Below are 27,684 nucleotides of genomic sequence, written 5' to 3'. Positions count from 1 at the left end.
AGCTGAGATTACAGGCAGGCACCATCAGGCCTGGCTAATTTTTTGTGTTTTAGTAGAGACGGGGTTTCACCATGTTGGCCAAGATGGTCTCGATCTCCAGACCTTGTGATCCATCCGCCTCGGCCTCCCAAAGTGCTGGGATTACAGGTGTGAGCCACTATGCCCAGCCAGATTAGGGTTAATGTTCTTTCTGGTTCTCCACTTGACTTCTCTTGACACCCAAGGTGCAGGGCTATGCAGAGGTTGGAATTCTGACTCCACACTAGGACTCTATTGATACTTCCCTAACTGAGAGGGGTATGGGTATGTCATTTCTGCTTCCCAGTTGGCTTCTACTGACACCATGTTGGGAGGAGGTGGCCTTATTACTGTTGGGCAGTTGTGAAAGTCCTGACTTTCCACTAGACTTCCTATGACAGCACCCCAGCAGGGAAGCAGGTAGAGAACTTCATCGCTGCTTGATGAGTGTTGAAGTTCAGGCTCCCCACATGGTATCTACTGACATCGTGGTGGGGGATAGTTCTTACTACCCAGCAGGAATGAAAGTCCTTGCTCTCTACTCAGACTTCTCTAACACCTCACCTGTGGGCAGATTGGGGCAAGTAATTACAGCCTGGCAGGAGTAGAAATCTAGGCCCCTATTGGCATTTGCTGGCATGGGTGGGGCCGCAGTTTTTTCTGTCATGTTTGGCTGAAGTAGAGCAGTTACTGTCTACTAGCTGTTTCCTGTCTTACTAGTTGCTCCTTTCCTGGTACGTTGGCTAGAGTGAGCAGATTTTGGGGGAGCTTTTTTGTCTGTGCCCATTGGTGTTTCCAGGCTGCTGGCTCCTTCAACTTTAGATGTGGGATATATGACCAGAAAAAAACCAGGAACTTTTCTGCGTTGTTCCATGGGTCCCAAGGTCCCCCCTAGCTGATCTGCTTTCATCTCTTCACCTTTCAGAGTGATCTAGCTCCAGCTCACCTTCAGCCTCATTTCTTCTGTCCCATTTGCATGCTTATATCCCCAGAAATGCACTGCATCTTATGGCTCTAGCTATTTCTTATGTTCAAGCAATATAGAAAGAACTACTTGCCATTTCCTAACCCCGTGATATGCTTTCACATCTTTAAGACTTTGCTTATGTTGTATATTCTTGCTTTAATATACCTAACCTTCTTCCTCTTTTTGTTTTTTTTTTGAGATGGAGTCTTGCTCTGACGCCCAGGCTGGAGTGCAGTGGCGCGATCTCGGCTTACTGCAGCCTCCGCCTCCCAAGTTCGAGTGATTCTCTGCCTCAACCTCCCAAGTAGCTGGTATTACAGGCGTGCACCACCACACCCATTTAATTTTTGCATTTTTAGTAGAAACGGGGTTTTGCCACATTGGCCAGGCTGCTCTCGAATTCCTGGCCTCAGGTGATCCGTCCGCCTCGGCCTCCCAAAATGCTGGCATTACAGGCATGAGCCACTGCACCTGGCCTACTAACCTTCTTTCTCTATCTTTGAATTCTTCCAGCATTTTCAAAGGCCTTACTCAAAGATCACCTCTCCCATCAAATGTTTTCCAGATCTTCATTCATGATGGTTTACTTCCTTTTCTTTGTTTTTGTGATACTTTATACTTGACATTGATATACCATATATCTCATTTTGTTATGGCTGTGTGTGTCTTTTTTACTCCATGGGATTATGAATCCTTTGATTATAGGGGCATATCTTATTTTTCTTTGTATCTACAACATTTAGAGTACTTGACATATAGTAATTGTTTAATAAACTGTTTGCTGAATGGACCCCATCATGAAATTTACTCTCCTGAAATAGAGTGCAGGTAATTTGAAAGGCTGTCTTTAGAACCACATTGTTTAATCGAAATGTAATTTTAAATTTACCAGTGGCCACATAAAAAAAAAAAAGAAAAAGAAACAAGTGCAACTAGTTTTAATAATTTTTATTTAACCCAATATATTAAAAAATGATCATTTCAACCTGTAGTATATATAAAAAATTGAGATACTTTACATTATTTTGTTGTATTAAGTCTTCACAATCTGGTGTATATTTTGTACTTTATAGCTGACCTCACTTTGTACCACCTGCTTTTCAAGTGCTCTCCAGCTGTGTGGAGCTAGTGACTATGTATTGGGCAGCACAGCTCTAAAATGTAATGGAGTTCTTAATATGTAATTAGTCATTTTTGTCCACTTTGGCAGGTTTTGCAGAGGACTTTCTTGATTTTAACTGTGTAACTGTAATTAAGTCTGCAAAACTCATTAGAGAGTAGTGCTCCCTTTTAAAAACACCTCATTTCTAATTTAAGGGTGACTGGCTGGCAGCCTAGCTACATTTTGAGTATGGGCCAGCTAAGATGCCGCCTTAGAGTTCCTCTCATGACTTCAGGCTATTTATTTGCCTGTCCTCAACTGCTCATTCACCCCATACTATTCTTAGACTACCTGTTTTTGGCATGATTGTTACTTCTTTCGCAGTCAGTGTCGTTTAGTTGATATGTGATATGTTGATGTGCCTCCAGAGTATCATATGCTTGTGACACTGTTGATTGGTAGACAGGTAGATCTCAAAGGCACTTCAAGAGGTTACTGTGTCGACTTCATTTACATTCATCTGCGGGGGGGGAGGTGTGGGGGGAAGCTGTAACTACTAGATTTTTTTTTTTTTTTCAGAGACGGGGTCTCACTCTGTCACCCAGGCTGGTGTGCAATGGTGCAATCATAATTCACTATAACCACGACCTCCTGGGCTCAAATGATCCTTCCATCTCAGCCTCCCTAGTAGCTGGGACTATAGGCATGCACCACTGTGCCCAACTCGTTTTCAGTTATTTTGCAGAGATGGGGTCTTGCTATGTTTCCCAGGCCTAGATCACTTTTATAAGGTTTGAGATCTGGCTAGTGGTTTATTAGTGAATTACAAGGCATTAAGTGCATGCTAAATATATTATGTGTTATGTGTTTGTATAATAATATGTTAAGGTGAATTTAAAGGATAGGCTAGAAATGTATTGGTAACAAATCAAATACCTTAACACAAGGTTTATACCTCACTTGTAGTACATAAACTCTGCAAGTCCATAGAGGATTCTGCTTCATGGTCACCCTAGGGTCCAAACTGATGGAAGGTTTCTCCTCATATAACTATACTCTCTAGAACGTGAAGGCTCCTCGTTTGTCATAGCAGGAAAAGACAGCATGGAAAATCATGCTGTCTCAGGTGCTTCAGCATATAGTCCATTGGCCAGAACTAGGCACATGGCTCTAGCTAACTCCAGGGATGGGCTGGGAAATGTAGTTGTCTGGTAAGGTAAGAACTAGATGTTAGTGGATATCAATAATGTCTGCCACAGTCCTGATTCTGCCACTTGCTAGCCCTGTGATCTTGGAAAGCCACTCTCTGAGCCCCAGTTTACTCATCTACAAGTTGTAAACAATAATAATCTCACCTAAATGAATTGTGATTATCAGACGAGATACTGTTACATGGGAGTGCTTTGGAAATGTAAAGTGTGATGGAAATTTTGGCTATTCTTTAACTGTTTTTTGAAGTTAAAATGCTGCTTGTTTTTCCACAGGTCTACTGAATGATGGAACTGTGGGTATTTTTAGGGGCAACCAGATGCGCTTAAAGCGAGCCTGCATTCGCAAAGCAAAGATCTCTGCTGTTGCTTTCCGGAAAGCTTTCTGCCACCACAAGTTAGTGGAACTTGATGCCACAGGTGTGAATGCTGATATCACGATTACAGACATTATCAGTGGGCTTGGCAGTAACAAATGGATCCAGCAGAATCTCCAGTGCCTGGTGCTGAATTCATTAACTCTCTCCCTCGAGGATCCTTACGAGCGCTGCTTCAGCCGGCTTTCTGGCCTTCGAGCTTTAAGCATCACGAATGTTCTCTTTTACAATGAAGACCTGGCTGAAGTTGCCTCATTGCCAAGATTAGAGAGCTTGGATATTTCTAACACCTCGATCACAGACATCACTGCTCTACTGGCATGCAAAGACCGACTCAAGTCTCTAACCATGCACCACTTGAAATGTTTAAAAATGACAACTACCCAGATACTGGATGTAGTTCGGGAACTCAAACATCTGAATCATCTTGATATCTCAGATGATAAACAGTTTACATCAGACATAGCTCTTCGCTTACTAGAACAAAAAGACATCCTACCTAACCTTGTTTCTCTGGATGTTTCTGGGAGAAAGCACGTGACAGATAAAGCCGTTGAAGCCTTTATACAACAACGTCCAAGCATGCAATTTGTAGGTTTGCTGGCTACTGATGCTGGTTACTCTGAATTCCTCACAGGCGAAGGACATTTGAAGGTTAGACTTAAAAAATGTATTATTTTGTCAGGCTGACCAATATCTTAGTTGCATAAGACTCTATTAAAGATGAATGTCTATAATATATGGAACATGTTCATGAAACAGGGCCGCATATAGTTGAAAGGCTTAGAGTTCTAATTAAAATCTCAGCTTCATGACCCAGAACAAGCTATGATGTCACTTCGAGTTTTTATTTCTTTATTTGTAGAATAGATATTATTCTTACCTTGCAGAATTCTGAAGATTAATAATAATCTATGTAAAGTGCAAGTCACATAGTAGGTCCTGGCTAAACAATAGGTTGTCTTATGATGATAATGTTTAGCTATTTTGAACCATTTACATATACTGTTTTTTTGTTTTTGTTTTTGTTTTTTATTTTAGTTAAACAATCATTTTATTGCTTGAGTACACAGACAAATTTATGCGACCAGGGCAGAGGCTGTAGATGATTCATATTTCCAATTGGGAGGGAGGACTCGCTTGGTCTTATAATATCGAGCCAAACGGTGAATCCAGCTCTCTATCAGAATCAGATGGAATTTAGCATCCTTATCCTTTCTGTTCCTCTCAAGATGCTTTTGAACATCAACTGCTTTCTTAATTAAATGGTAGAGATCTTCAGGAAGATCAGGAGCAAGTCCCTTAGACTTAAGAATTCTTAAAATTTTATTGCCTGTCACAAAACGTACTTGTGCAACACCATGTGAATCTCTCAGGATTACACCGATCTGTGAAGGAGTAAGGCCCTTCTTGGCCAGTTTGTAAATCTGCTCCTTCACGTTGTCAGATGTCAACTTCAACCAAGTGGGGACGCTGCGTCGATAGGGTAAAGCCGACTGGGACAGGCTTTTCCCAGGAGCATGCATGCGACCCATGATGGCGGCGATCAGGCAACGAAAGGCTTGTTTTTTTTTTTTTTTCTTTTGAGACGGAGTCTAGCTCTGTCGCCCAGGCTGGAGTGCAGTGGCGCTATCTTGGCTCACTGCAAGCTCTGCCTCCCGGGTTCACGACATTCTTCTGCCTCAGTCCCCCGAGTAACTGGGACTACAGGCGCCCGCCACCACACCTGGCTAATTTTTTGTATTTTTAGTAGAGACAGAGTTTCACTGTGTTAGCCAGGATGGTCTCAATCTCCTGACCTCGTAATCTGCCCGCCTTGGCCTCCCAAAGTGCCGGGATTATAGGCATGAGCCACCACGCCCAGCTACATATACTGTTTTTAATGGATAACTTCAGAGAAACTAACGACACCCCGTGTTGAATTGAATACCTAGTGGAAGATCAAGTTTTCTAAGGAGATCTCTACTGTAGAAATGGTAGAATTTTGCTTTTCCTAAGATTTCTCATGCCTAATGGTTTAAATTTAGTTTAACAAACATCAGTTGGATTTGGTAGAGCTTGGGATTCAAAAATGAAAATGAGGCTGGGTGCAGTGGCTCACACCTATAATCCCAACACTTTGGGAGGCAGAGGTGGGCAGGTCACTTGAGGTCAAGAGTTCAAGACCAGCTTGGCCAACATGGTGAAACCCCATCTCTACTAAAAATACAAAAATTAGCCAGCCATGGTGGCATGTGCCTGTAGTCCTAGCTACTCAGGAGGCTGAGGCAGGAGAATCACTTGAATCCAGGAGGCGGAAGTTGCAGAGAGCCAAGATTGTGCCACTGCACTCAAGCCTGGGTGACAGCGTGAGACTCCGTCTCTGAAAAAAAAAAAAAAAGAAAATGATATAGGATCTGCCTCCAAGGAGCTTAAACTAATGGGAGTGGTGATTATATGATTAGAAATACATTTTTATATTTATACCTTTTATAGATATATGCTTTAAACTATATATATATATATATTTTTTTTTTTTTTTTTTTTTGAGATGGAGTCTCGCTCTGTCGCCCAGGCAGGAGTGCAGTGGTGTGATCTTGGCTCACTACAACCTCTGCTTCCCAGGTTCAAGTGATTCTCCTGCCTCAGTCTCCCAAGTAGCTGGGACTATAGGCACACACCACCACGCCTGGCTAAGTTTTTGTATTTTAGTAGAGACGGGTTCACCATGTTGCCAAGGCTAGTCTCGAACTCCTGAGCTCAGGCAGTTCGCCTGTCTTGGCCTTCCAAAGTGCTAGGATTACAGGAGTGAGCCACCACCCTCGGCCTGGTTTCTCTGAGAAATTGATGAATGAGTGGAGATCTTAAGATTGAGTAGCTCAGTAGAGAGCATTCCAGGCAGACAGAATAATATGTGCAAAGACTGCGTTAGGAAGAGAGGTGAGACCCAGGCATCAGTATTTTTTAAAGCTTAGATGATTGCAGTGTCCAGCCAAACTCATGAATCACTGTTTTACAATAACTTTTTTTTTTTTTTTTTTCCTCAGAGGCAGGGTCTTGCCCTGTTACCCAGGCTGGAGTACAGTGGCATGAACAGGCTCACTGCAGCCTCTACCTCCTGGGCTCGAGTGGATCCTCCTGGCTTAGCCTCCTGTGTGTAGCTGGGACCAGAAGCATGTGCCACCATAACTGGCTAAATTTTTTTTTTTTTTTTTTTTTTTTGAGATGGAGTCTAGCTCCGTCACCCAGGCTGGAGTGCAATGGCGTGATCTCGGCTCACAGCAACCTCTACCTCCCAGGTTTTGATGAATTTCCTGCCTCAGCCTCCTGAGTAGCTGGGATTACAGGTGCCTGCTATCATGTCCAGCTAATTTTTGTATTTTTGGTAGAGATGGGGTTTCACCATGTTAGCCAGGCTAGTCTTGAACTCCTGACCTAGGTGATCTGCCTGCCTCGGCCTCCTAAAGTGCTCGGATTGCAGGCATGAGCCACTGTGCCTGGCCTAATTTTTTTTTTTTTTTTTTTAGTGTTTTTGTAAAGATGGGTTCTTGCTCAGTGATCCTCCCACCTTGGCCTCCTAGTTTTGGGATTATAGGTGTAAGCCCCTGAGCCTAGCCTGGCTTTCTTACCATAGAATTTCCAGCTCTGTCATCAGTATTTCCCCACTCGATTTTCTCTTCTCACTATTTCCCTACTCAGTTTTCTCTTCTGTTACCATCAGTTTCCTGAACCTTCCATTTCTCCACAACTAGAATTCTTCCATTTGTTGGCCACCTTATCCCATACTTGGATTATCTACCATGCTGTAGCTCCCAACTCATGAGAACATTGAAAATCTGCTAAACCCAGTGTTAGTTTTTAGTCTTCATTTTATTTGACCCAAAGTAAAATGGTATTTGTCGTAATTGATCTTTGCCTCTTCCTTGAGATACCTTTTTTTTTTTTAACTTAGCTTCCAGGATATCATACTTGTCTTGTTTTTTTTTTCCTACTTGTCTTGCTACTAAGCCTCAATTTCCTTTGTTGGTTCTTCCTCATCTTCCAGGCCTCTAACTGTTGGAGAGTTCTGCACCTCAGTCCTTAAATCTATATGCCGATGACTCCTAAATTTGTGTCTTAACTTAGAGCTCTCCCTTGAAGTCAGACTCCTATATTGAACTGCAGTAATCAACATGCAGTGAAGGTACATAAATGTTTTTTGGCCAGGCGTGGTGGCTCATGCCTTTAATCCCAGCACTTTGGGAGGCCGAGGTGGGAGGATTGCTTGAGCTCAGGAGTTCGAGACTAGCCTGAGCAACATAGTGAGACCCCCATCTGACACCTGTAATCCCAGCACTTTGGGAGGCCAAGGCGGGCGGATCACTTGAGGTCAGGAGTTCAAGACCAGCCTGGCCGACGTGGTGAAACCCCGTCTCTACTAAAAATACAAAAATTAGCCAGGCATGGTGGCACATGCCTGTAATCCCATCTATTCAGGAGGCTGAGGCAGGAGAATTGCTTGAACCTGGGAGGCGGAGGTTGCAGTGAGCCAGCATTGTGACACTGCACTCCATCCTGGGTGACAGAGTGGGTCTGTGTCTCAAAAACAAAAAACAACAACAAAAAGATATCTGTTAATATCCCTGCTCTTGAGGAATTCTAGTCTAGTGGAGAAGATACAGACTAACTTAAAAATAGCTTTAGTCGGCCAGGCGTGGTGGCTCACGCCTGTAATCCCAGCACTTTGGGAGAAAAAATAATATACTTATAATTTGAGCAGCCAGATGTGAGGGTTTGTCACTGGGTAGAGAAGTGTTGTTCACTGAATAAAACATAGAGGCAATGTCTGGATGCAGTGGCTCACGCCTGTAATCCCAGTGCTTTGGGAGGCTGAGGCAGGCGGATCACCTGATGTCGGGAGTTGGAGACCAGCCTGACGAACATGGAGAAACCCCGTCTCTACTAAAAATCCCCAAAGAATTAGCCGGGTGTGGTGGCGCATGCCTGTAATCCCAGCTACTTGGGAGGCTGAGGCAGGAGAATTGCTTGAACCCAGGAGGTGGAGGTTGTGGTGAACCAAGATGGCGCCATTGATTTCCTGCCTGAACAACAAGAGCAAAACTCTGTCTTAAAAAAAAAAAAAAAAAAAAATATATATATATATATATATATATATATGCAATAAAATTGGCTTAGAGCATGCCTATAATCCCAGCACTTTGGGAGGCCAAGACATGTGGATCACTTGAGGCCAAGAGTTGGAGACCAGCCTAGCCAACATGATGAAACCTTGCCTCTACTAAAAATACAAAAAAATTTAGCCAGGCATGGTGGCAGATGCCTGTTGTCCCGGTTACTTAGGAGGCTGAGGCAGGAGAATCACTTGAACCTGGGAGGTGGAGGTTGCAGTGAGCCGAGATTGTGCCACTGCACTCCAGACTGAGCAATAGAGAAAGACTGTGTCTCAAAAAAAAAAAAAAAAAAAAAAAATTGGCTTAGAGTGTTTAACATTCCAGTAACAAGAGTTCTTTAATTTTATATTCAAGGTAACTTGAGGATATATCTCGTATAAGAGATTTATAAAGCTGTTGGAACCAACCAAATGTGGGTAAAGGAAGAATAAAGTCTGATTTAGATTATTTTATATTTCCCTCTTAGAGTTTTTTTCATTTCACATTTCAGTGTTTTTTGTTTTTTTCTGAATTTATAAGAAAAAGTTCTGGGTGATTCAATGAACTGAACACTTTGAAAAATTTTATTAAATACCCATTTGTATATGTGAATATGTAGTCCAAACCAGTTTGTGTATGTATGTTATACATAAATAGAAAGTTTAAAAAGGGTTTAAAGAAGTAAAGTAATGGAGGCTGGAAATGGTGGCTCATGCCTGTAATCCCAGCACTTTAGGAGGCTGAGGTTGGCTGATCATTTGAGGTCAGGAGTTCAAGACCAGCCTGGCCAACATGACGAAATCCTGTCTCTACTAAAAATACAAAAATTAGCCGGGCGTGGTGGCGGGCGCCTGTAATCCCAGATACTCAGGAGGCTGAGGCATGACAATTGCTTGAACCCGGGAAGTAGAGGTTGCAGTGAGCCGAGATCGTGCCACTGCACTCCAGTCTGGGCGACAGAGCGAGACCGTATCTCAAAAAAAAGGAAAAAAAAGAGAAAAGACGTAAAGTAATGGAAGTAAAGAAACTTTTATTATTATTTCAACAATCTTAGAAATTCTTCATATGTACCCTTGTGTCATGTGACATATATCAATACTGTAGTCTAATTCATTTCAGACTCTTGTAGCATATCCTATTAATGGTTGAAATGTCAGCCATGATACATCCCTTCATTTCCTCAAAGCTGCATATTCCAATCTGAATGTTTATAGGCTTTTTTGTTTTTTTTGATAAAGAGTCTCACTCTGTTGCGCATCATGGAGTGCTGTGGCACAGTCATGGCTTACTGCAGCCTCAAATTCCTGGGCTCAAGCAGTCCTCTTCAGTCTCCCAAGTAGCTGGGACTACAGGCATGCACCATCACACGTAACTAATTTTTCTTTTCTTTTATAGAGACAGGGTCTTACTATGTTCCCCAGGCTGGTTTTGAACTCCTGGGCTCAAGCGATCCTCCTGCTTCTACCTCCCAAAGTGCTGGGATTACAGGCATGAGCCATCATGCCCGGCTGAATATTATATGTTTATATACAACTTAGTTACTGAGTAATATATTTTTAAAATATTTGATTACTTTTGTGTCACACTGTATAATGTTACTGCCAAAAAAGACTAAATCTTCCCCTTATTATGAGATAGTCGCTCTGAATGACGTTTTTTGGCATTTTTTAAAACTTTATTGTAAAGTAAAACAGAGACAAAGGCAGTAAATAATTATGTAGCTTAATGAGTTGAAAATAAAGTGAACACACTTGAGACCATCACTCAGGTTAAGTAACAGAACTTTGTCATCTACCCCAAAGCTCGCTTCGGCCTCCCAAAGTGGTGGGATTACAGGCGCGAGCCACTACACCCAACCATGTCCTTTCATTTCTTTATAATTTTATGACCCAACTATTTAGGCACCTGTATAATCTTGTCTGTTTAAAACAATTTGATGTCTTTTGAGTATCTTTTAGTTTATAGGTTTCTCCTCATCCGTTTTTTTTCCTTATAATTTGTTTATTGAAGAATCTATTGTTTGGATTTGTAGAGTTTCCCTCAGTCTGGATTTGATTGTATTTGTTGGTGTTTTGTAGAGAGAGGGTCTTGCTGTGTTGCCCAGGCTGGTCTGGAACTCCTGGGGTTAAAGTGATGCTCCTGCCTCAGCCTCCGAAAGTGCTGGGATTACAAATATAAGCCACTCTGCCAGCCTGGATTTTGCTGATTGTATACTAATGGTGCATCTTTCTCTTTGTATTTTCTGCAAATTGGTAGCTGGATTTGGAGGCTTAATTAGACTTACATTAGATCCCTTTGGCCAGACCCTTAGGTGTTGTATTCTTACGTTATGAGGTACATAAATATCTAGTTGTTTCTGTTTCTGTGATGTTAGCGGTTATTGACACTTAGTAGCTAGATCTATCAATTCATTGGGGATTATGGTGATATTTTAATCATTTATTTTTCACTTACTAGTTGGATTACTTTTATAAAGAGCCACTTTCTGCTACCTATATTTGGTTGCCCAATGGCACCTGAACCACATTTTAAGATAAGTGTATTATCTTAAAATAATATACTTTTATGTTGGGAATCCCTAGAAAGATTTAATTTTAAACAGAACCTCTTGGTGCTGAAAAGGTGAGTGATAAATCTGGGGAAATTAATTGATACATTTATTTGATGAATACTTATGGAGAAAGTATTCTGAGCCAAGCATAATGCTAGCTATTGCGGTACAATGGTGAATGGATCAATGTAGTGGGGGATTATGATAATAGCTCTGAAAGAGATGTTTCAGGGGACCTAACTTAAATCAGTGGCTCAGCAAAGACTTCTCTAAGAAAGTGTCCTTAATTTGAACAAGGAAGAATGAGTAGAAATTAGTCAGGTAAAGAGAGAAAGGAAGTTTTCAGTCAGAGAGGACATTGTATGCGTGGTCCTTTGCTGAGAAAAAGTTTGACTTACGGAAAGATGAGGAAAAAAGGTCATACAGCTATAACATTGTGAGCTAGAGGGAGAGGATTAAGAGGCAGATAGGATCCTAATCAAGCGGTAGGGCCTTATAATAGTGTTAAATATCTTGAGATCTATTTGAGGTATAATACAGAAAATTTCGCCCATGGTCTTATGCTAGGTTCTGAGCCTATCTAATATACATCTCTTCAAGACAGATATACCTGTTTAAGATGACTAATCTGGATAGATTGGAAAGTATAGTCATTTTTATTTGATCCCAGCTTTACATAACTATCCAAGATACCATGTATACAAATGATATTTATTTATTTATTTAGAGACAGAGCCTTGCTGTGTTGCCCAGGCTGGAGTGCAGTGGCGTGATCTCAGCTCACTGTAACCTCCGCCTCCTGGGTTCAAGCGATTCTCCTGCCTCAGCCTCCTGAGTAGCTGCAGTTACAGGCATGCACCACCATGCTTGGCTAATTTTTTATTTTTAGTAGAGATAGAGTTTCACCATGTTGGCCAGGGTGGTCTCGAACTCCTGACTTCACATGATCCACCCACCTTGGCCTCCCAAAGTACTGGGATTACAGGTGTGAGCCGCCGCGCCTGGCCACACATGATATTTAGATAGAGAAAGAGAGAGAATTCTAAAAGCTAATCTGGTTATGTTCACAGGTGTCTGGGGAAGCCAATGAAACTCAGATTGCAGAAGCACTGAAGCGTTACAGTGAACGGGCATTCTTTGTTCGGGAAGCTCTATTTCATCTTTTTAGTCTGACTCATGTGATGGAAAAAACAAAGCCAGAAATTTTAAAGGTAAGAATAAGAAACTGGATATGAAATTTTTGAAATGATCTCCCTGGGCAGATGATTTTTTGAAGAAAATTGGTGAAAATTTGCATTTAGTCTTTTTTTATTATTTATAATGTGATTGATGACGTGTGATTTCAATCATTAGCTATAAATGAGAGAGAAGATAGTTGTACAATGTTATTGAAGTTTTACAATCATCTCATTAAGCAATATAAATGTCTTGTAGTACATATTTATCTACCTAAAACCAGTGACCACCATGATATTTTATCACCAGCTACTGTAGAAAATGAAAGTATATGACTGGAATCAGGACACTGTATTGTATATTAACCCTATATTGCTTCCCAAATAGATTTTTTAGAAACACAATATTGCGCCAAATATGGTAGTTCATGCCTGTAATCCTAGCACTTCAGGAGCTGAGACAGATGGGTAGCTTGAGCCCAGGAGTTCGAGACCAGCCTGAGCAAGGTTGCAAAACCCCATTCCTACAAAAAGTATTAAAAAAATACAAAAAAAGAGAGAAGTAAAGACAAAGAAAGCAAATATTGAAATTCCATAAGGTACTTTTCCATGCTGTTTAGAACCTACTATGCATTCTTAACTGATTTACATTACTCCGCAATTAAGTTTTTTTTTTTTTTTTTTTTTTAAGACATAGGGTCTTACTGTGTTCCCCAGGCAAGAGTGCAGTGGCTGTTCACAGGCCTCAAACTCCTGGGCTCAAGCAATCCTGTCTCAGCCTCCCAAGTAGCTAGGACTACAGGTGTATATCACAGCACCTAGCTATTTTAACCAAAACAGCTTTTGAAGGGCAAGAAAGGAGATTTCTTAATTTTATTGAATGCTTCAGGCAACATTTATCAAAATGTGGTCCTTTGGGCCAGGATGCAGTGGCTCAGACCTGTAATAACTTTGGGAGGCTGAGGCAGGTGGGTCACTTGGGGCCAGGAGTTCTAGACCAGCCTGGCCAATATGGCGAAACCCCATCTCTACTAAAAATACAAAAAATTAGCCAAATGTGGTGGTGCACGCCAGTAATCCCAGCTACTCAGGAGGCTGAGGCATGAGGAACCTGGGAGGCCGAGGTTACAGTGAGCCGAGATCGTGCCACTGCACTCCAGCATGAGCAACAGAGCAAGACTCTCTCAAAACAACAACAACAACAACAACCAAAGTTGTCCTTTAACCACTAGAAGTCTAGGATGTTGCTTATTTAAAAAGCTTATTTGTGGCCAGGTGTTGTGGCTCACACCTGTAATCCCAGTACTTTGGGAAGCCAAGGCAGGCAGATCACTGGAGCTCAGGAGTTCAAGACCAGCCTGGGCAACATGGCAAAACCCCATCTCTACAAAAATTACAAAAATTAGCCAGCTGTGGTGGCACGTACCTGTAGTCCCAGCTACATGGGACACTGAGGCGGGAGAATTGCTCGAGCCAGGGAGGCAGAGGTTACAGCATGCTGAGATCATGCTACCACACTCCAACCTGGGTGACAGGAGTGAAACCTTGTCTTAAAAAAGAAAAAAAAAAGATATTTGTAAACCCCACCCCCAAAAATTTAGATTCAGTAGGGCTAGATGAGGCACAGGAATCTACATTTTAATAAGCCCCCAAGATAATTCCAAGGTAATTCTTACGCACGTTCAATTTTGAAAACCAATGAGCTTAGGACTCTTATATTTGGCACCTCATTTAGTGGGCACAGTTCCAAGAGATGGGTTTTATCTTCTGTTTTACAGATTATGAAATTGAGGTTCTGTGACGTTAAGTAATAGTAAGTCAGTGGCAGAGCCACAACTTGACATCCTACATATCTTAAATTCTGAGAATGAGGTGCTTGGGTAGGAACCAGTAACATTTTAGTCCTTAGGATATTATCACCAACACCTGTCACTCCTTTTATATATATCAGAGGATGTTGGCACTTGGTATATGAATTGTCTTTTTTTGTTTTGTTTTGATTACTGTGAACTGAGCAACAGAAGACTAGATCTCTAGTCTTGATCTGAAATATTCATTCAGACATTCAGAGAATGATTCAGAGATAAATGAAAGAATATAGGCTATTTATTTATTTATTTGTTTATTTATTGAGGTAGCATCTCACTCTGTCACCCATGCTGGAGTGCAGTGGCATGATCATGGCTCACTGCAGCCTCGACCTCCCTCCTGGGCTCAAATGATCCCCCTTCCTCAGCCTCCAGAGTGGCTGGAACTACAAGCTAATAACACCATGCCTGGCTGAATTTTAAAATTTGTTATTATTATTATTGGTTTTTTTGTAGTGATGGAAACCCACTCTGTTGCCCAGGCTTGTCTCAAATTCCTGTGCTCAAGTGATTCTCCCGCTTTGGCCTCCCAAAGTGTTGGGATTATAGGAGTGAGCCACTTTTATTTTATTTTTTTAAAGATACAAGATCTAGCTGTATTGCCCAAGCTGGAGTGCAGTGGTGCACGATCATAGCTCACTGCAACTGCAACCTCAAACTCTTGAGCTCAGCAATCTTCTGCCTCAACCTCTCGAATGGCTGGGAGTATAGGTGTGTGCCATCACACCTGGCTAATTTTTCAAATTTTTAAAGATAAATTTATTTATTTATTTTTGAGACAGTGCCTCACTCTGTCACCCAGGCTGAAGTGCAGTAGTATGATCATAGCTCACTGTAACCTCAAACTCCAGGGCTTGAGCAATCCTCCTGCCTAAGCCTCCTGAGTAGCTAGGACTACAGGCCCATGCAACCACACCGGGCTAATTTTGTAGAGACGGGGTCACACTATGTTACACAGGCTAATTTTTAAAAATTTTTTTGTAGAGGCAGGTTCTTGCTGTGTTGCCCAGGCTAGTCTCGAATTCCTGACCTCAAGTTATCCTCCTGCCTTGAGCTCCCAAAGTTCTGTAATTACAGGCATGAGCCACTGCACCTAGCCTAGGCAATTCCTTTTTTTTTTTTTTATTTGAGACTGAGTCTCACCCTATTGCCCAGGATGGAGTGCAGTGGTGCTATCTCAGCTCACTGCAACCTCTGCCTCCCATGTTCAAGCGATTCTTCTGCCTCAGCCTCCCGAGTAGCTGAGATTATAGGCACCTGCCACCACACCCAGCTAATTTTTGTATTTTTAGTAGAGACGAGGTTTCACCATGTTGGCCAGGCTGGTCTCAAACTCCTGACCTCAAGTGATCCACTTGCCTTGGCCTCCCAGAGTGCTGGGATTACAGGCATGAGCCACCATGCCTGGCCCCAAGTGAATTTTTGTATTGTTTTATACAGATGGGGTTTCACCATGTTGCCCAGGCTGGCAGTTTTCTTAGTGTAGTTGAAAGCAAGATCTTCAGCTGATAGTGAGGAATGGGAAGGATTTGTTGGGGGTTTGAGGGCAGAGGAAAAAGTGAGAAATAGTTGTCTAGGCCAGGGGAAGTGAATGGATTTTATTGCACTTTAACCTCAGCAGTGTTCTCAGGGAACTGAAGATTGAAATTTGAGAGTGGAGTGTGCTCTATTCAAGTCAGTGAGAATTTATTCACTGCCTTCCATATAACAGGCACCATAAGTAGGTCTTGGAAATACAAAGATGAGTGACCTGTGTGAAAAAGATTCATTAGCTTTACAGAAAACCCCTAGATATGAATAGCTGAATACCTGCCTTGGTGAGGTAGACTGGAACTATTTGTGAGTAACTGCTATATCCTAGGCTCTTTGCACATGAGGATGAAAAAGAAACTTATGACATCTTTGAAATTACTATAGACCAACAAAATAATTCTGCTCTGTGAAGAGGGCTTGTATTTATAAGGTGAATTAAGGGGACTAATTTTTTTTTTCCAGCTTGTGGTTACTGGGATGAGAAACCACCCTATGAATTTGCCAGTGCAACTGGCTGCAAGCGCCTGTGTATTTAACTTAACCAAGCAGGATCTTGCTGCAGGAATGCCTGTCCGACTCCTGGCTGATGTGACCCATTTGCTGCTCAAAGCCATGGAACATTTTCCCAATCACCAGCAGGTAAGCTTATGTGAATTCCTTTTCAAATAGTCCTTGTAGTGTCTTCTACTCATCTCCTACAGTTCAGTTTAATAGACCAAGGCTGGAAATTCAAATGCCTTTGGAGGCTGTGGTATGACTGAGTGTAAGAAAACAGAGAAGTGGACACCAAAGGAGTATATTCCGTGCCTAAAAGCACCTAAATCCATATATTGGGGGACATAATACAAGCCATACAAAACTCATCTTCCTCCTAGATCTTGAGTTTGTGATCATTTCAGCAGATGGGCACAGAGGATCTGTTCTGGGCTAGGCACTATCAAATGCTGGGATACATAAATGATTAAGACATGTCTTTTCCATTTCTAGCAGTATGGTAGAAGGTGTAACCTGTCTTATACTCAGGATGAATACTAAAAATGTTGCTTAATTTTTTTGTTTTTTAAACAGAGTCTTGCTCTGTTGCCAGGCCAGAGTGCAGTGGCGCGATCTCAACTCACTGCAACCTCCACTTCCCGGGTTCAAGTGATTCTCCTGCCTCAGCCTCCCAAGTAGCTGGGATTACAGGCGCGCACCACCACATCCAGCTAATTTTTGTATTCTTAGTAGAGACAAGGTTTCAACATGTTGGCGAGGATAGTCTCCATCTCTTGTCTTTGTGATCCGCCCACCTTAACTTCTGAAAATGCTGGATTACAGCCACCTCACCCGGCCCTTAACATTTTTTTTTAGGTCATTTGAAATTGACCATTGAGTTGGCAAGTTAGTAAAAAATACTCAGAGGCTCAAAACCAAGTAAAAATGGCAAACCACATTGGTGAGTAGATCATTGAAGCCAGCTTCCCTCGTTGAGGGCAGTTGCCAAACTAGATGAAATTTAGGCTTTGATTTTCATGGCCTCTGGAAGCCCGTCAGACAGAAGACTCCTAGCATAAACTATGACTTCCTCCCCAGAGATACATTCTTACAAAAAGGGAGCTATAGATAAGTCTGCCTATGTTACAGAAACAACAAAAGAATAAGCCCAAAGAAAGTAGAAGGAAGGAATAACAAAGATGAAAGTAAAAATTAATAAAATAAAAAAATACCATTATTTTAGAGAGGATCAATAATTCCAAGAATTGGTTCTTCGAACATATTTAATAGTATTGAAAACTCATTGGCAAAGTTGATCAGGGAAAAATGAGAAAGGATGCATATAAAATAAATAAGGTTAGGAAATGGGGTGGGGGAAATGGGAAGTCACTGTAATGGGTATAGAGTTTCCTTCTGGGGTGATGGAAATGTTTAGGATGATGAAATTGTGATGGTTGCACAACTCTGTGACTCTACTAAAATCCATCAAATTGTACACTTTAAGTAGGTGAATCGTATGGTACATGAACTGTATCTCAATAAAGTCGTTATATATTTTTAAAAACAATGTTCACAGTAGGCCAGGCATGGTGGCTCACGCCTGTAATCCCTGCACTTTGGGAGGCCGAAATAGGAGGATCACTTGAGCCCAGGAGTTCAAGACCAACCTGGGCAACATAGTGAGGCCCTATCTCTACAGATAATAAAAAAATTAGCCTGGCATGGTAGCACACCATCTGTGGTCCCAACTACTCAGGAGCCTAAAGAGTACATGCCTAAAAGCATTTAAATCCATATGTTGAGGAATTGTTAGAGCCAGGCACTCAAGGCTGCCATGAACTGTGATCAAGCCACTGTACTCCAGCCTGTGCAACAGAGCGAGACCTTGTCTCAAAACAAACAAACAAAAAAGAATGTTCAGGCCGGGCGTTGTGGCTCACGCCTGTAATCCCAGCACTTTGGGAGGCCAAGGCAGGCATATCACATGAGGTCAGGAGTTTGAGACCAGCCTGACCAACATGAAGAAACCCCATCCCTACTAAAAATACAATATTAGCCGGGGCGTGGTGGCGCATGCTTATAATCCCAGCTACTCGGGAGGCTGAGGCAGGAGAATCGCTTGAACCCAGGTGGGGGAGGTTGCAGTGAGCCAAGATCGCACCATTGAACTCCAGCTTGGGCAACAAGAGCAAAACTCTGTCTCAAAAAAAAAAAAAGTGTTCACAGTAGCACTGTGTAACTGTGTATAATGATAACAAATTGGAAACACCAAACACCAAATGTCCATCAGCCTGTGTTTAGTCACACATCGGAATACTTAGAAGCAGTGAATGATGAATGAATTACAATTCCAGATGACAACCTTGATCAATCTCAATTACAAGTTGGGTATTTTAAAAAATGCAGAAGAGTACATACATGTGATTCAATTTACTTACAGTTCAGAAACTTGCAAAATTATATGGCACATTATTTAGGAATATAAATACATGTTTTGATAAAAAGCAAGGGACTGTTAAACACAAAATTTAGGCTAGTAGTTCCTCTGAGGGGAAATGAGAGGGAAAAGAGGGGGCCAAATGGGGCTTGCTAATAGTACTATTGGTAATAGGTTCTTTTTCTGAAACTGAGTGGTAGGTACACCTACACAGCAGTAGTATTCACTGTATTATTATTCCTTACACTTTTGCTACTCAAAGTGTGTTCTGCTAACCAGCTGCGTTGGCAACCCCTGCAAGCTTGTTAGTAAGGCAGAATCTCAAGATAACAGACTTACAGAATCATCTATATTAAGACTCCAAGTGATTTGTATACACATTAAAGTTTGAGAAGCACTGCCTTATGCCTACATATATTTTGTAAATATTTTTCTGTATTTCTTATTTAGTAAAAACATTTAAAAACAACTCAATTAAAAAAAAACAACCCTGGGAATTCACCTGTTAGTTGGAAATGCAAATACTGTAAACTATTATGAAATTTTTTTAGCTATTTTAACTAAGTGCTACAGAAAGTTGAGAATGATTAATTCTGCTGGCTGGATTGGTGTATGGACAAAGGTACCAGGCAGGATTTCAAAGGGGAAGTGACATTGACTCACATCTTAAAAAATGAGTAAGATTTCCCATGGAGAAAAGCAGAAAAACAGTGGACCTATGCCTACATATATTTTGTAAATATATATGTGAATGTGCAGGCATTCCAGGAAGGGCAGGTTGCATGTGACTGGAGTGTAGGAAGGGCAGTGTAGGATGAGGCCAGTGATATCCAGGTTAGGGCCAGATTTGATGAATGCCAGCATAGGAAAGTTTGATTCCACATTGAATTCCTTAAAAAAAAAATTTAAAGAAAATTCCTAAATACTTGCATAGTTCAGACTGTAGCCCCCAAAATCAAAACTCTAGCTGGGCGGAAATTGAAGACTACAGCAAAAGTCTTTCTCTTTTCCATTTCTACCTGTGGTGCTTTTCAAATGCAGTAAGGCATAGATTCAGTGAAATTTATCTTCTGTTATTAAGTTAGCCATTAGTTCAGTTAAGCTTAGCAGCTCTTTGTTGAATTCAGAGTATGTGCACCTGTGCTAAGTTCTAAGCATTCAGATACAGAAACACATAATGTAGCATGGTGTAGCAAGTACTAAGAGAAACAAGTGCTGTTGGGAGCCCAGGAGGAGCACTTAGGACAATTTGAAAATTAGAGGTTGTGCACTGTGGCTTGCCTTTAATCCCAGCACTTTGGGAGGCTGAAGCAGGAGGATTACTTGAATGCCAGGAGTTTGAGGCTGCAGTGAGCTATGATTGTGCCGCTGCATTCCAGCCTGGGTGACAGAGCGAGACCCTGTCTCAAAAACAAACAAACAAACAAACAAAAACTAAGAAGTCTTCCTCAATGAGGTAATATCTCTGCCCTGAGTTGAATTGTGAAGGAAAATTAGGAGTTTTCCAGCTAAAGGAACAGGAGGGATGGGCTTTCTAAGCGGAGGTAATTAGAATAGCATTATTGCCTTTCTTACTTCTATGGATCCTGTACAAATTATCGTGTTTATTTGGGAGGAGAAAAATGGTGAAGGAGGAAAGTTATGCCACTAATCAATCTGCCAGATTATGATTCAGATTTAAATGGATCCTCAAGCAGTGTCTGTCCTAGCACCTTGACCATCTGTGATGAATATAAAACTTCCTGAGAAACCCTCTTAATTAATTACACTTGTACCTAACCCATTCCATATCATTCACCTGGGATTTACTACCACTTTGCCTTTTCTCTGCCATTTCTTCTATTATGTAATCTTTCTGCATCTTCCATGAAGCAAATAGGGTGTTCATTTTATATCTGTTTTTCTATTTCTTGACTAGCTGTATATATCCCATTAACTGACCTTTGGCTTCTATGATTGAATTCCCTATATTAAGTCTTTTTAGATAAGAAATCTTCCAATCGTACACAAAAACCTTTAAAAAATATTAAAGCCATTTGTCCAAATAAAAAAATTTTAGTAGTATATACACTGTGACTTTTTTTTAAGCCCACACTTATTTTCTTATTTTGCTTCACAGGAATAACTTGAATCACCTTTCTATTATGATGGTGCACCTTGACTGTGTCAATTAATTATTCATATTTTTATTTACTCTTGTTTAATTGTGCTGGTCTAAACTTTATTTAAAAGATAGAGCCAAGTCTGTCAGTCACTCTTTAGAGGCCAGTGTGTAGAACACTACCCCCCGTGTACTCTATGTTAGAGTCTTCCAAGCAAGCTCGTCTATATTTGATGCTATGTCAACAGGTAAAACTTTCAGCCACTGTTTTTGTCATGCTCTCTATCTCAAAAAATACAGAAGACAAGGTTACTTCATAGGCCACCAGAAAGAAGGAGATTATCTGTAATTATCCTATTTATTGCCCTATTTCTCATCTAATGGAAAAGAAAAAAAAGGTACAAGTAAACTTGTATGGGTCTCCTGGAACTCAGCCTTTCAATACTAGGGGGGCAGATAAAGATTGTAAGAAATAACTGGTGTTTCATCAGTCTTCTTCTTTTTTTTTTTTTATGGAAGCTACCATGGTTAAAATACAACAAAGTGATATTTTATTTAGGATTTTTTTCTTCCTTTGATTCTTTAGTTACAGAAGAATTGCCTCCTTTCACTTTGCAGTGACCGGATCCTTCAAGATGTTCCATTTAACAGGCAAGTGATAGCTCTAGAACTTAAAGTGGGGCAAAACAGAATGTTAGAAATCTGTCTTGAGTCATTTCTTAACCATTTAGGATATCCCTTTTATAAGATTAATTGAATAGATAGAATTGTGGGTTATTTTATAGAATGCTAAATCTACTTTCTTTAATTTAGTGGCTTTGACATTCATGATAGCAAATTGACCCATGTTTTCATAGTCCTTTGCTTAGGAATTTATGTTGGTTATAGTTTTCAAGATATCCACATGATATTGTAAGCTATGAACATTATTATCCCCATTCAAAAGATAAAAAAACTAAGGCATATATAGAGATTCATTGTCTTGACTATGGCTTTGTGTCTAATAACTGCAAGGTTAGTAAGATGCAGGTTTGGCCAGGCACAGTGGCTCATGCCTATAATCCCAGCGCTTTAGGAGGCCAAAGCGGGAGGATCCCCATGTCAGGAGTTTGAGACCAGCCTGGTGAAACCCTGTCTCTACTAAAGATACAAAAAATTAGCCAGGTGTGGTGGCACGTGTCTGTAATCCCAGCTACTCGGGAGACTGAGGCAGGAGAATCGTTTGAACCCAGGAGGCGGCGGTTGCAGTGAGCCAAGATCGCGCCATTGCACTCCAGCCTGGGCGACAGGGCAAGACTGTCTCAAAAAAAAAAAAAAGACATAGGTCTTCTAATTCTAGGTCCAGTGTTCTTTTTTTTTTTTTTTTTTTTTTTTGTAACATGTCTCTTATTATTATCATTATTTGGTATTGAATTATGGAAGAAACTTTTTAAGGAGAGGTTAAGGGAGGCCATATAACTAGATTCCATTAAATATAAAGGGGTCCTTTGTTTTCTAAGATGTAATTTTGGAGCTTAAATTTTTTTTTTATTTTACTATTTTAAGATATAATTTTTCTTTTTCTTTTTTTTGAGAAAGGGTCTCACTCTGTCACCCAGGCTGGAGTGCAGTGGTGCAATCTCAGCTCACTGCAACCTCCTCCTCCTGGGTTTAAGTGATTCTCCTACCTCAGCTAACTGAGTAGCTGGGATTACAGGCATGTGCCACCACGCTGGGCTAATTTTTTGTATTTTTTGGTACAGACAAGGTTTCACCATGTTGGCCATGCGGGTCTCAAACTCCTGACCTCAAGTAATCCACCCGCCTCAGCCTCCCAAAGTGCTGGGATTACAGGCGTGAGCCACCATGCCCAGTCTTAAAATATAATTTTTTAACAATGGCATTTTGAAAAGGAAACTTATACTTCATTATTTAATGAAAAGTATGTTTCTCCAGCAGCAATTTTTTATTTTATTTTATTTTTTTTGAGATGGAATTTCACTCTTGTTGCCCAGGCTGGAGTGCAATGGTGTGATCTCGGCTCACTGCAACCTCCACTACCTGGGTTCAAGCAGTTCTCCTGCTTTAGCCTCCCAAATAGCTGGGATTACAGGCATGTGCCATCATACCCGGCTAATTTTTGTATTTTTAGTAGAGATGGAGTTTCACCATGTTGGCCAGGCTGGTCTCGAACTCCTGACCTCAGGTAATCCACCCACCTTGGCCTCCCAAAGTGCTGGAATTACAGGCATGAGCCACTGCGCCTGGCCTTCAAGCAGCAATTTTACTGTAATTTACTTTTATTTGAGTAACAGAGTACACTTATCTGGCATGGCTAAGGAAAGAGGGGTTCCATTTTTTATTTGAAATAAACAATTTGGATAAAAATATAACTACGTATATCTCATGTAGATTGCTAATTTTATTTTGGAAATATTGAACCTCTGTGCTCATCATCGTAACAAAGTCTAAGGTAGGAAAGACATAGTCACTCTCCTAAAGATTATATTCTACTCCTTAATATTTTCTTAAAGGGCTAGATTATAAATACTCTAGGCCTATGGGCTATAGAGTCTCTGTTGCAGCTATTTAACTCTGCCATTGTCCCTCAAAAGCAGCCATAGGTAATATGTAAGCAAATGGATATGGCTGTGTTCCAACAGAACTTTACAAAACAGGCAGCCAGATCCACAGGCTATGTAGTTTGCTTTCCTCTCATCTAGCCAATGCAGTCTGCTAGAATTGACCTTCTTTGTGGTCAGAGGCTATGACTGATTCATCTCTTTGTCTCTAGTGCTTGGGTGGATATTTAGTGGATTGATGGATGAATGAATGAATGAATATTACATGAGACAGAATTTTTCATAGAAGAGGTGTTAATGAAATGCATTGTGCCCCCACACAAGGAAGGAAAGATTCTGTCTGACTGATGATCATTAAGGATTTCCTGTTAGTTATGGCACTTGAGATAAAAACGATAAAAACTAACATGTATGAAGCACTTACTACTGCCAGGCAGGCATTGTGCTAAAGTGTTTTATGTAAGCTTATTCAGTCCTCAGAACAATCCTGTGAAATTATTACTCTTATGATCTTCATTTTACAGATGAGGAAATAGAGACATAGAAAGGATTAGTAACTTGCCCAAGGTAATAAGATAGTAAGTAGCAGAGTCTAGATTTAAATTCAGTCTGACTCCAGGGCCTCCATTTTTTCATCCATGCTATGTTGTTTTGAAGATGAGAGCTGGTTGAATTGTTTTATGTTGTTGAAACTGCATGAATAAAGGCACAGAGAAAGTCAATTATATTAGTAAAAATTAACTTTCATAAAGAACTTATTTTGTGCCAAATTCTGTACTAAGTCTTAAGCTTCTATGTGATATCATTTAATCCTCATGACAACCCTATGGAATAGGTTTTTATTTTATTTATTTATTTATTTATTTATTTATTTATTTATTTATTTATTTATTGAGACAGAGTTTCGCTCTTGTTGCCCAGGCTAGAGTGCAATAGCAAGATCTCGGCTCACTGCAACCTCTGCTTCCCAGGTTCAAGCAATTCTCCTGCCTCAGTCTCCTGAGTAGCTGTGACTACAGATGTGCGCCGCTACGCAAGGCTAATTTTGTATTTTTAGTAGAGGTGGGGTTTCACCATGTTGGCCAGGCTGGTCTCAAACTCCTGACCTCAGGTGATCTGCCTGCCTCGGTCTCCCAAAGTGCTGGGATTACAGGTGTGAGCCAGCACACCCAGCCTGGAATAAGTTTTTGTTACTGTTTTACAGATAAGAATGTTGAAGTTCAGCGAGGTTAAGGAATTTGGTCAGAGTCCCAAAGTTAGGCCAGGTGCAGTGGCTCATGTAGAATGTAATCCCAGCACTTTGGGAGGCCAAGACAAGTGGATCACTTGAGGTCAGGAGTTCTAGAGCAGCTTGGCCAACATGGTGAAATGCTGTCTCTACTAAAAATACAAAAAATTAGCCAGGTGTGGTGGCGGCTCCTAGCTACTTAGGAGGCTGAGGCAGGAGAATCCTGGAGGCAGAGGTTGAGGGAGCCAAGATTGTGCCACTGCACCCCAGCTTGGGCAACAAGAGTGAAACTCCGTCTCAAAAACAAACAAAAAGTTAATAAGTGGTGGAGGTGATATTGGAATCCAAGCTGACTCCAAAGTGCATGATGTTCTTAAAAACTTGACTGCATTGCCTCACGATAAAATAATTTATTTTATTGTTATCATTAACATTAAGTAGAACTAGAATTCAAACCCAGAACTGACTTGAGAATCTCTACACTTTACCACTAGCCTGTGTTACCTCATACTTGTGGGCATGTGTGAAGACTAATGAACAATCTGCTTTGCAGAAAGCATAGGGTAGGCAGGAAAAAGCTTGATATGGCCCCACGCTAAAGTCCTAGAATGCTTTGAGTATGGGAGTGACATCATACCTAAGTCCTCGGACAGGTTTCTTTCTTTCTTCCTTTTTCTTTCTTTCTTTCTTTCTTTCTTTCTTTCTTTCTTTCTTTCTTTCTTTCTTTCTTTCTTTCTTTCTTTCCTTCCTTCCTTCCTTCCTTCTTTCTTCCTTTCTTCCTTTCTTTCCTTTCTTTCCTTTCTTTGTTTTCTTTGTTTTCTTCCTTTCCCTTCCTTTCCTTTCCTTTCCTTTCTTCTTTCTTCTTTGTTTTTTGAGATGGAGTCTCACTCTGTCGCCAGGCTGGAGTGCAGTGGCATGATCTCGGTTCACTGCAGCCTCTGCTTCCCGGGTTCAAGTGATTCTCCTGCCTCAGCCTCCCGAGTAGCTGAGACTACAGGCGCGCACCACCACACCCAGCTAATTTTTTCTATTTTTAGTAGAGACGAGGTTTCACCATGTTTGCCAGGATGGTCTCTATCTCTTGACCTTGTGATCCGCCCACCTGGGCCTCCCAAAGTGCTGGGATTACAGGCGTGAGCCACTGCTCCTGGCCAGAGGTTTATTTCTAATGTGCAGGCACACATTGATTGGAAACTAGTGGAGACAGGGAAGCCAATTAGGAATATATTGTAGAAGAATGCAAGTAGTGGGCCTAATCAGAAATGGCCTTGGAAACAGAAAGAAGGTAATAGTAAATTTAAGAGAAGTTGTACAGTAGTAATCTACCTGAAAATAATCATTCAGTCAACATATATTAAACATTATTTATGTTTCGATCACTGTATTGAGTGCGTGCGTGGCATAAAGGGCTAAATAGGATATATAGTCCCCGCCCTCAAGGAGCTTACTGGCCAAATGGGGATTCAAGTGAGTGTGCAGATGACTGTGGATCTCTGACAGCTATACCTAAAGTACTAAGGAGCTAAGAAGGCAGTGATCAATGTGTCAAAGAAACCACCTCAAAGGCAGTGATTTTGATCTGAGTCTTAAGGATGAAACTGTGGGTAAGATAATCAGATGTATTCCTTGACCTCATCTTGATTTTTCTCCTTGTATCCCACATTGAGTTCTTTGGCAAATCCAGCTCTATCTTCAAAATTTATCCAGAATTCATCCATTTCTCTTCACTTCCATTTCTATCACTTGGAGTAGACTAAAAGTGATTTCTCTCCTGAATTACTGCAGTAGCCTCAGAACTGCTCTCCTGCTTCTGTCCTTGCCCTCCTGGAGTTTATTCTAAACACAGATGATCGAGTAGTCCTGCTCATGTCATATTCCTGCTCAGAAGCCTTCTATGGCTTTCCCTCTCATTCAGAGTAAAAGCTAGTTCCTTAATGATATGGTTTGGCCCTGTGACGCCACCCAAATCTCATGTTAAATTGTAATCACCAGTGCTGGAGGTGGGGCCTGGTGGGAGGTGATTGGATCATGGGGGTGTTTTCTAATGGTTTAGCACCATCCCCCGAGTGCTGTCTTGTGATACAGTTCTCCCGAGATCTGGTCGTTTAAAAGTGTGTAGCACCTCCGGCTTTGCCCTTCCATCGACTTCACCCATGTAGGATGTGCCAGTCTCGCCTTCCACCATGATTGCAAGTTTCCTGAGGCCTTCCCAGTGGTGCTTCCTTACAGCCTGTGGAACCATGAGCCAATTAAACCTCTTTTCTTTATAAATTACCCAGTCTCAGGTAGTTATTTATAGCAATGCAAGAATGGACTAATAACTAGACTCTATGTGATCTGGTGCCTCTGTTACCTCTCGCTTTATCTCTCAGAACTCTCCCTTGTTCTCTCTGCTCTGGCCTCACTGACCTCCATGCTATTTGTTGACGTTTCTATGCCCATACCCACTTCAGGGCTGTTGTATTTCTCCTCCCCTCTGCCTGGAATGCTTGTCCCCTAAATGCCCATATGGTTCTTTCTTACTTCCTCAAAAGTTTCAATGAGGCCTTCCGTAGCCACCCTACATAAAATTTCAACATTTCATATCCTCTTTTCCTGCTTTATTTATTTTTTTCCGTAGCATATGGTCAGTACCTAATCATACTATATATTTTACGTATTTATCTGATTTATTACCTGTCTTCCTCACTAGAGTGTAAGCTCTATGAAAGTAGGGACATTTTTCTGTTTTGTTCACTATTCTATCTCCAGCACTAAGAACAATATCTGGCACAAAGCAAGAGTTTAATATATGTTTGTGAATGAATGAATGAATGTTTCTGTTGTGTTAGGGGCTATGAGGAACCCAAAAAATACTTAAATTACAACTATAATATGGAAATCACTATAATTTAGAAATACAGAATAGAAATATGTTATAATTCTAGAAGATGAAATGCCAAATAGTTGGAATCA

At 41.0% G+C, this 27,684-nt stretch overlaps 2 protein-coding genes across 3 annotated transcripts in view; one reads left to right on the top strand and one right to left on the bottom strand.

Moving 5' to 3' along the window:
- Nucleotides 1-27,684, top strand: part of ZYG11B (zyg-11 family member B, cell cycle regulator) — a 101,098-nt gene that overhangs the window by 41,349 nt on the left and 32,065 nt on the right. For both annotated transcript variants that reach the window (XM_019018638.4, XM_063698585.1), the window contains exons 3-6: nucleotides 3,572-4,326; nucleotides 12,423-12,563; nucleotides 16,391-16,567; nucleotides 21,527-21,591. In XM_019018638.4, coding sequence (XP_018874183.1) covers nucleotides 3,572-4,326; nucleotides 12,423-12,563; nucleotides 16,391-16,567; nucleotides 21,527-21,591 — 1,138 coding nt within the window. The remainder of the gene's footprint in view (nucleotides 1-3,571; nucleotides 4,327-12,422; nucleotides 12,564-16,390; nucleotides 16,568-21,526; nucleotides 21,592-27,684) is intronic.
- LOC101139472 (small ribosomal subunit protein uS15-like) lies at nucleotides 4,676-5,228 on the bottom strand. Its single transcript, XM_055349069.2, has one exon. The coding sequence runs from the start codon at nucleotides 5,205-5,207 to the stop codon at nucleotides 4,752-4,754; it is 456 nt and encodes a 151-aa protein (XP_055205044.1). The 5' UTR covers nucleotides 5,208-5,228; the 3' UTR covers nucleotides 4,676-4,751.

The sequence above is a fragment of the Gorilla gorilla genome, chromosome 1 (genome assembly GCF_029281585.2).
Source record: "Gorilla gorilla gorilla isolate KB3781 chromosome 1, NHGRI_mGorGor1-v2.1_pri, whole genome shotgun sequence".
NCBI classification, from domain to species: Eukaryota; Metazoa; Chordata; class Mammalia; order Primates; family Hominidae; genus Gorilla; species Gorilla gorilla.
The sequence above is the reverse complement of the archived record's forward strand: the minus strand, read 5'-3'. Positions and strand labels throughout refer to the sequence as shown.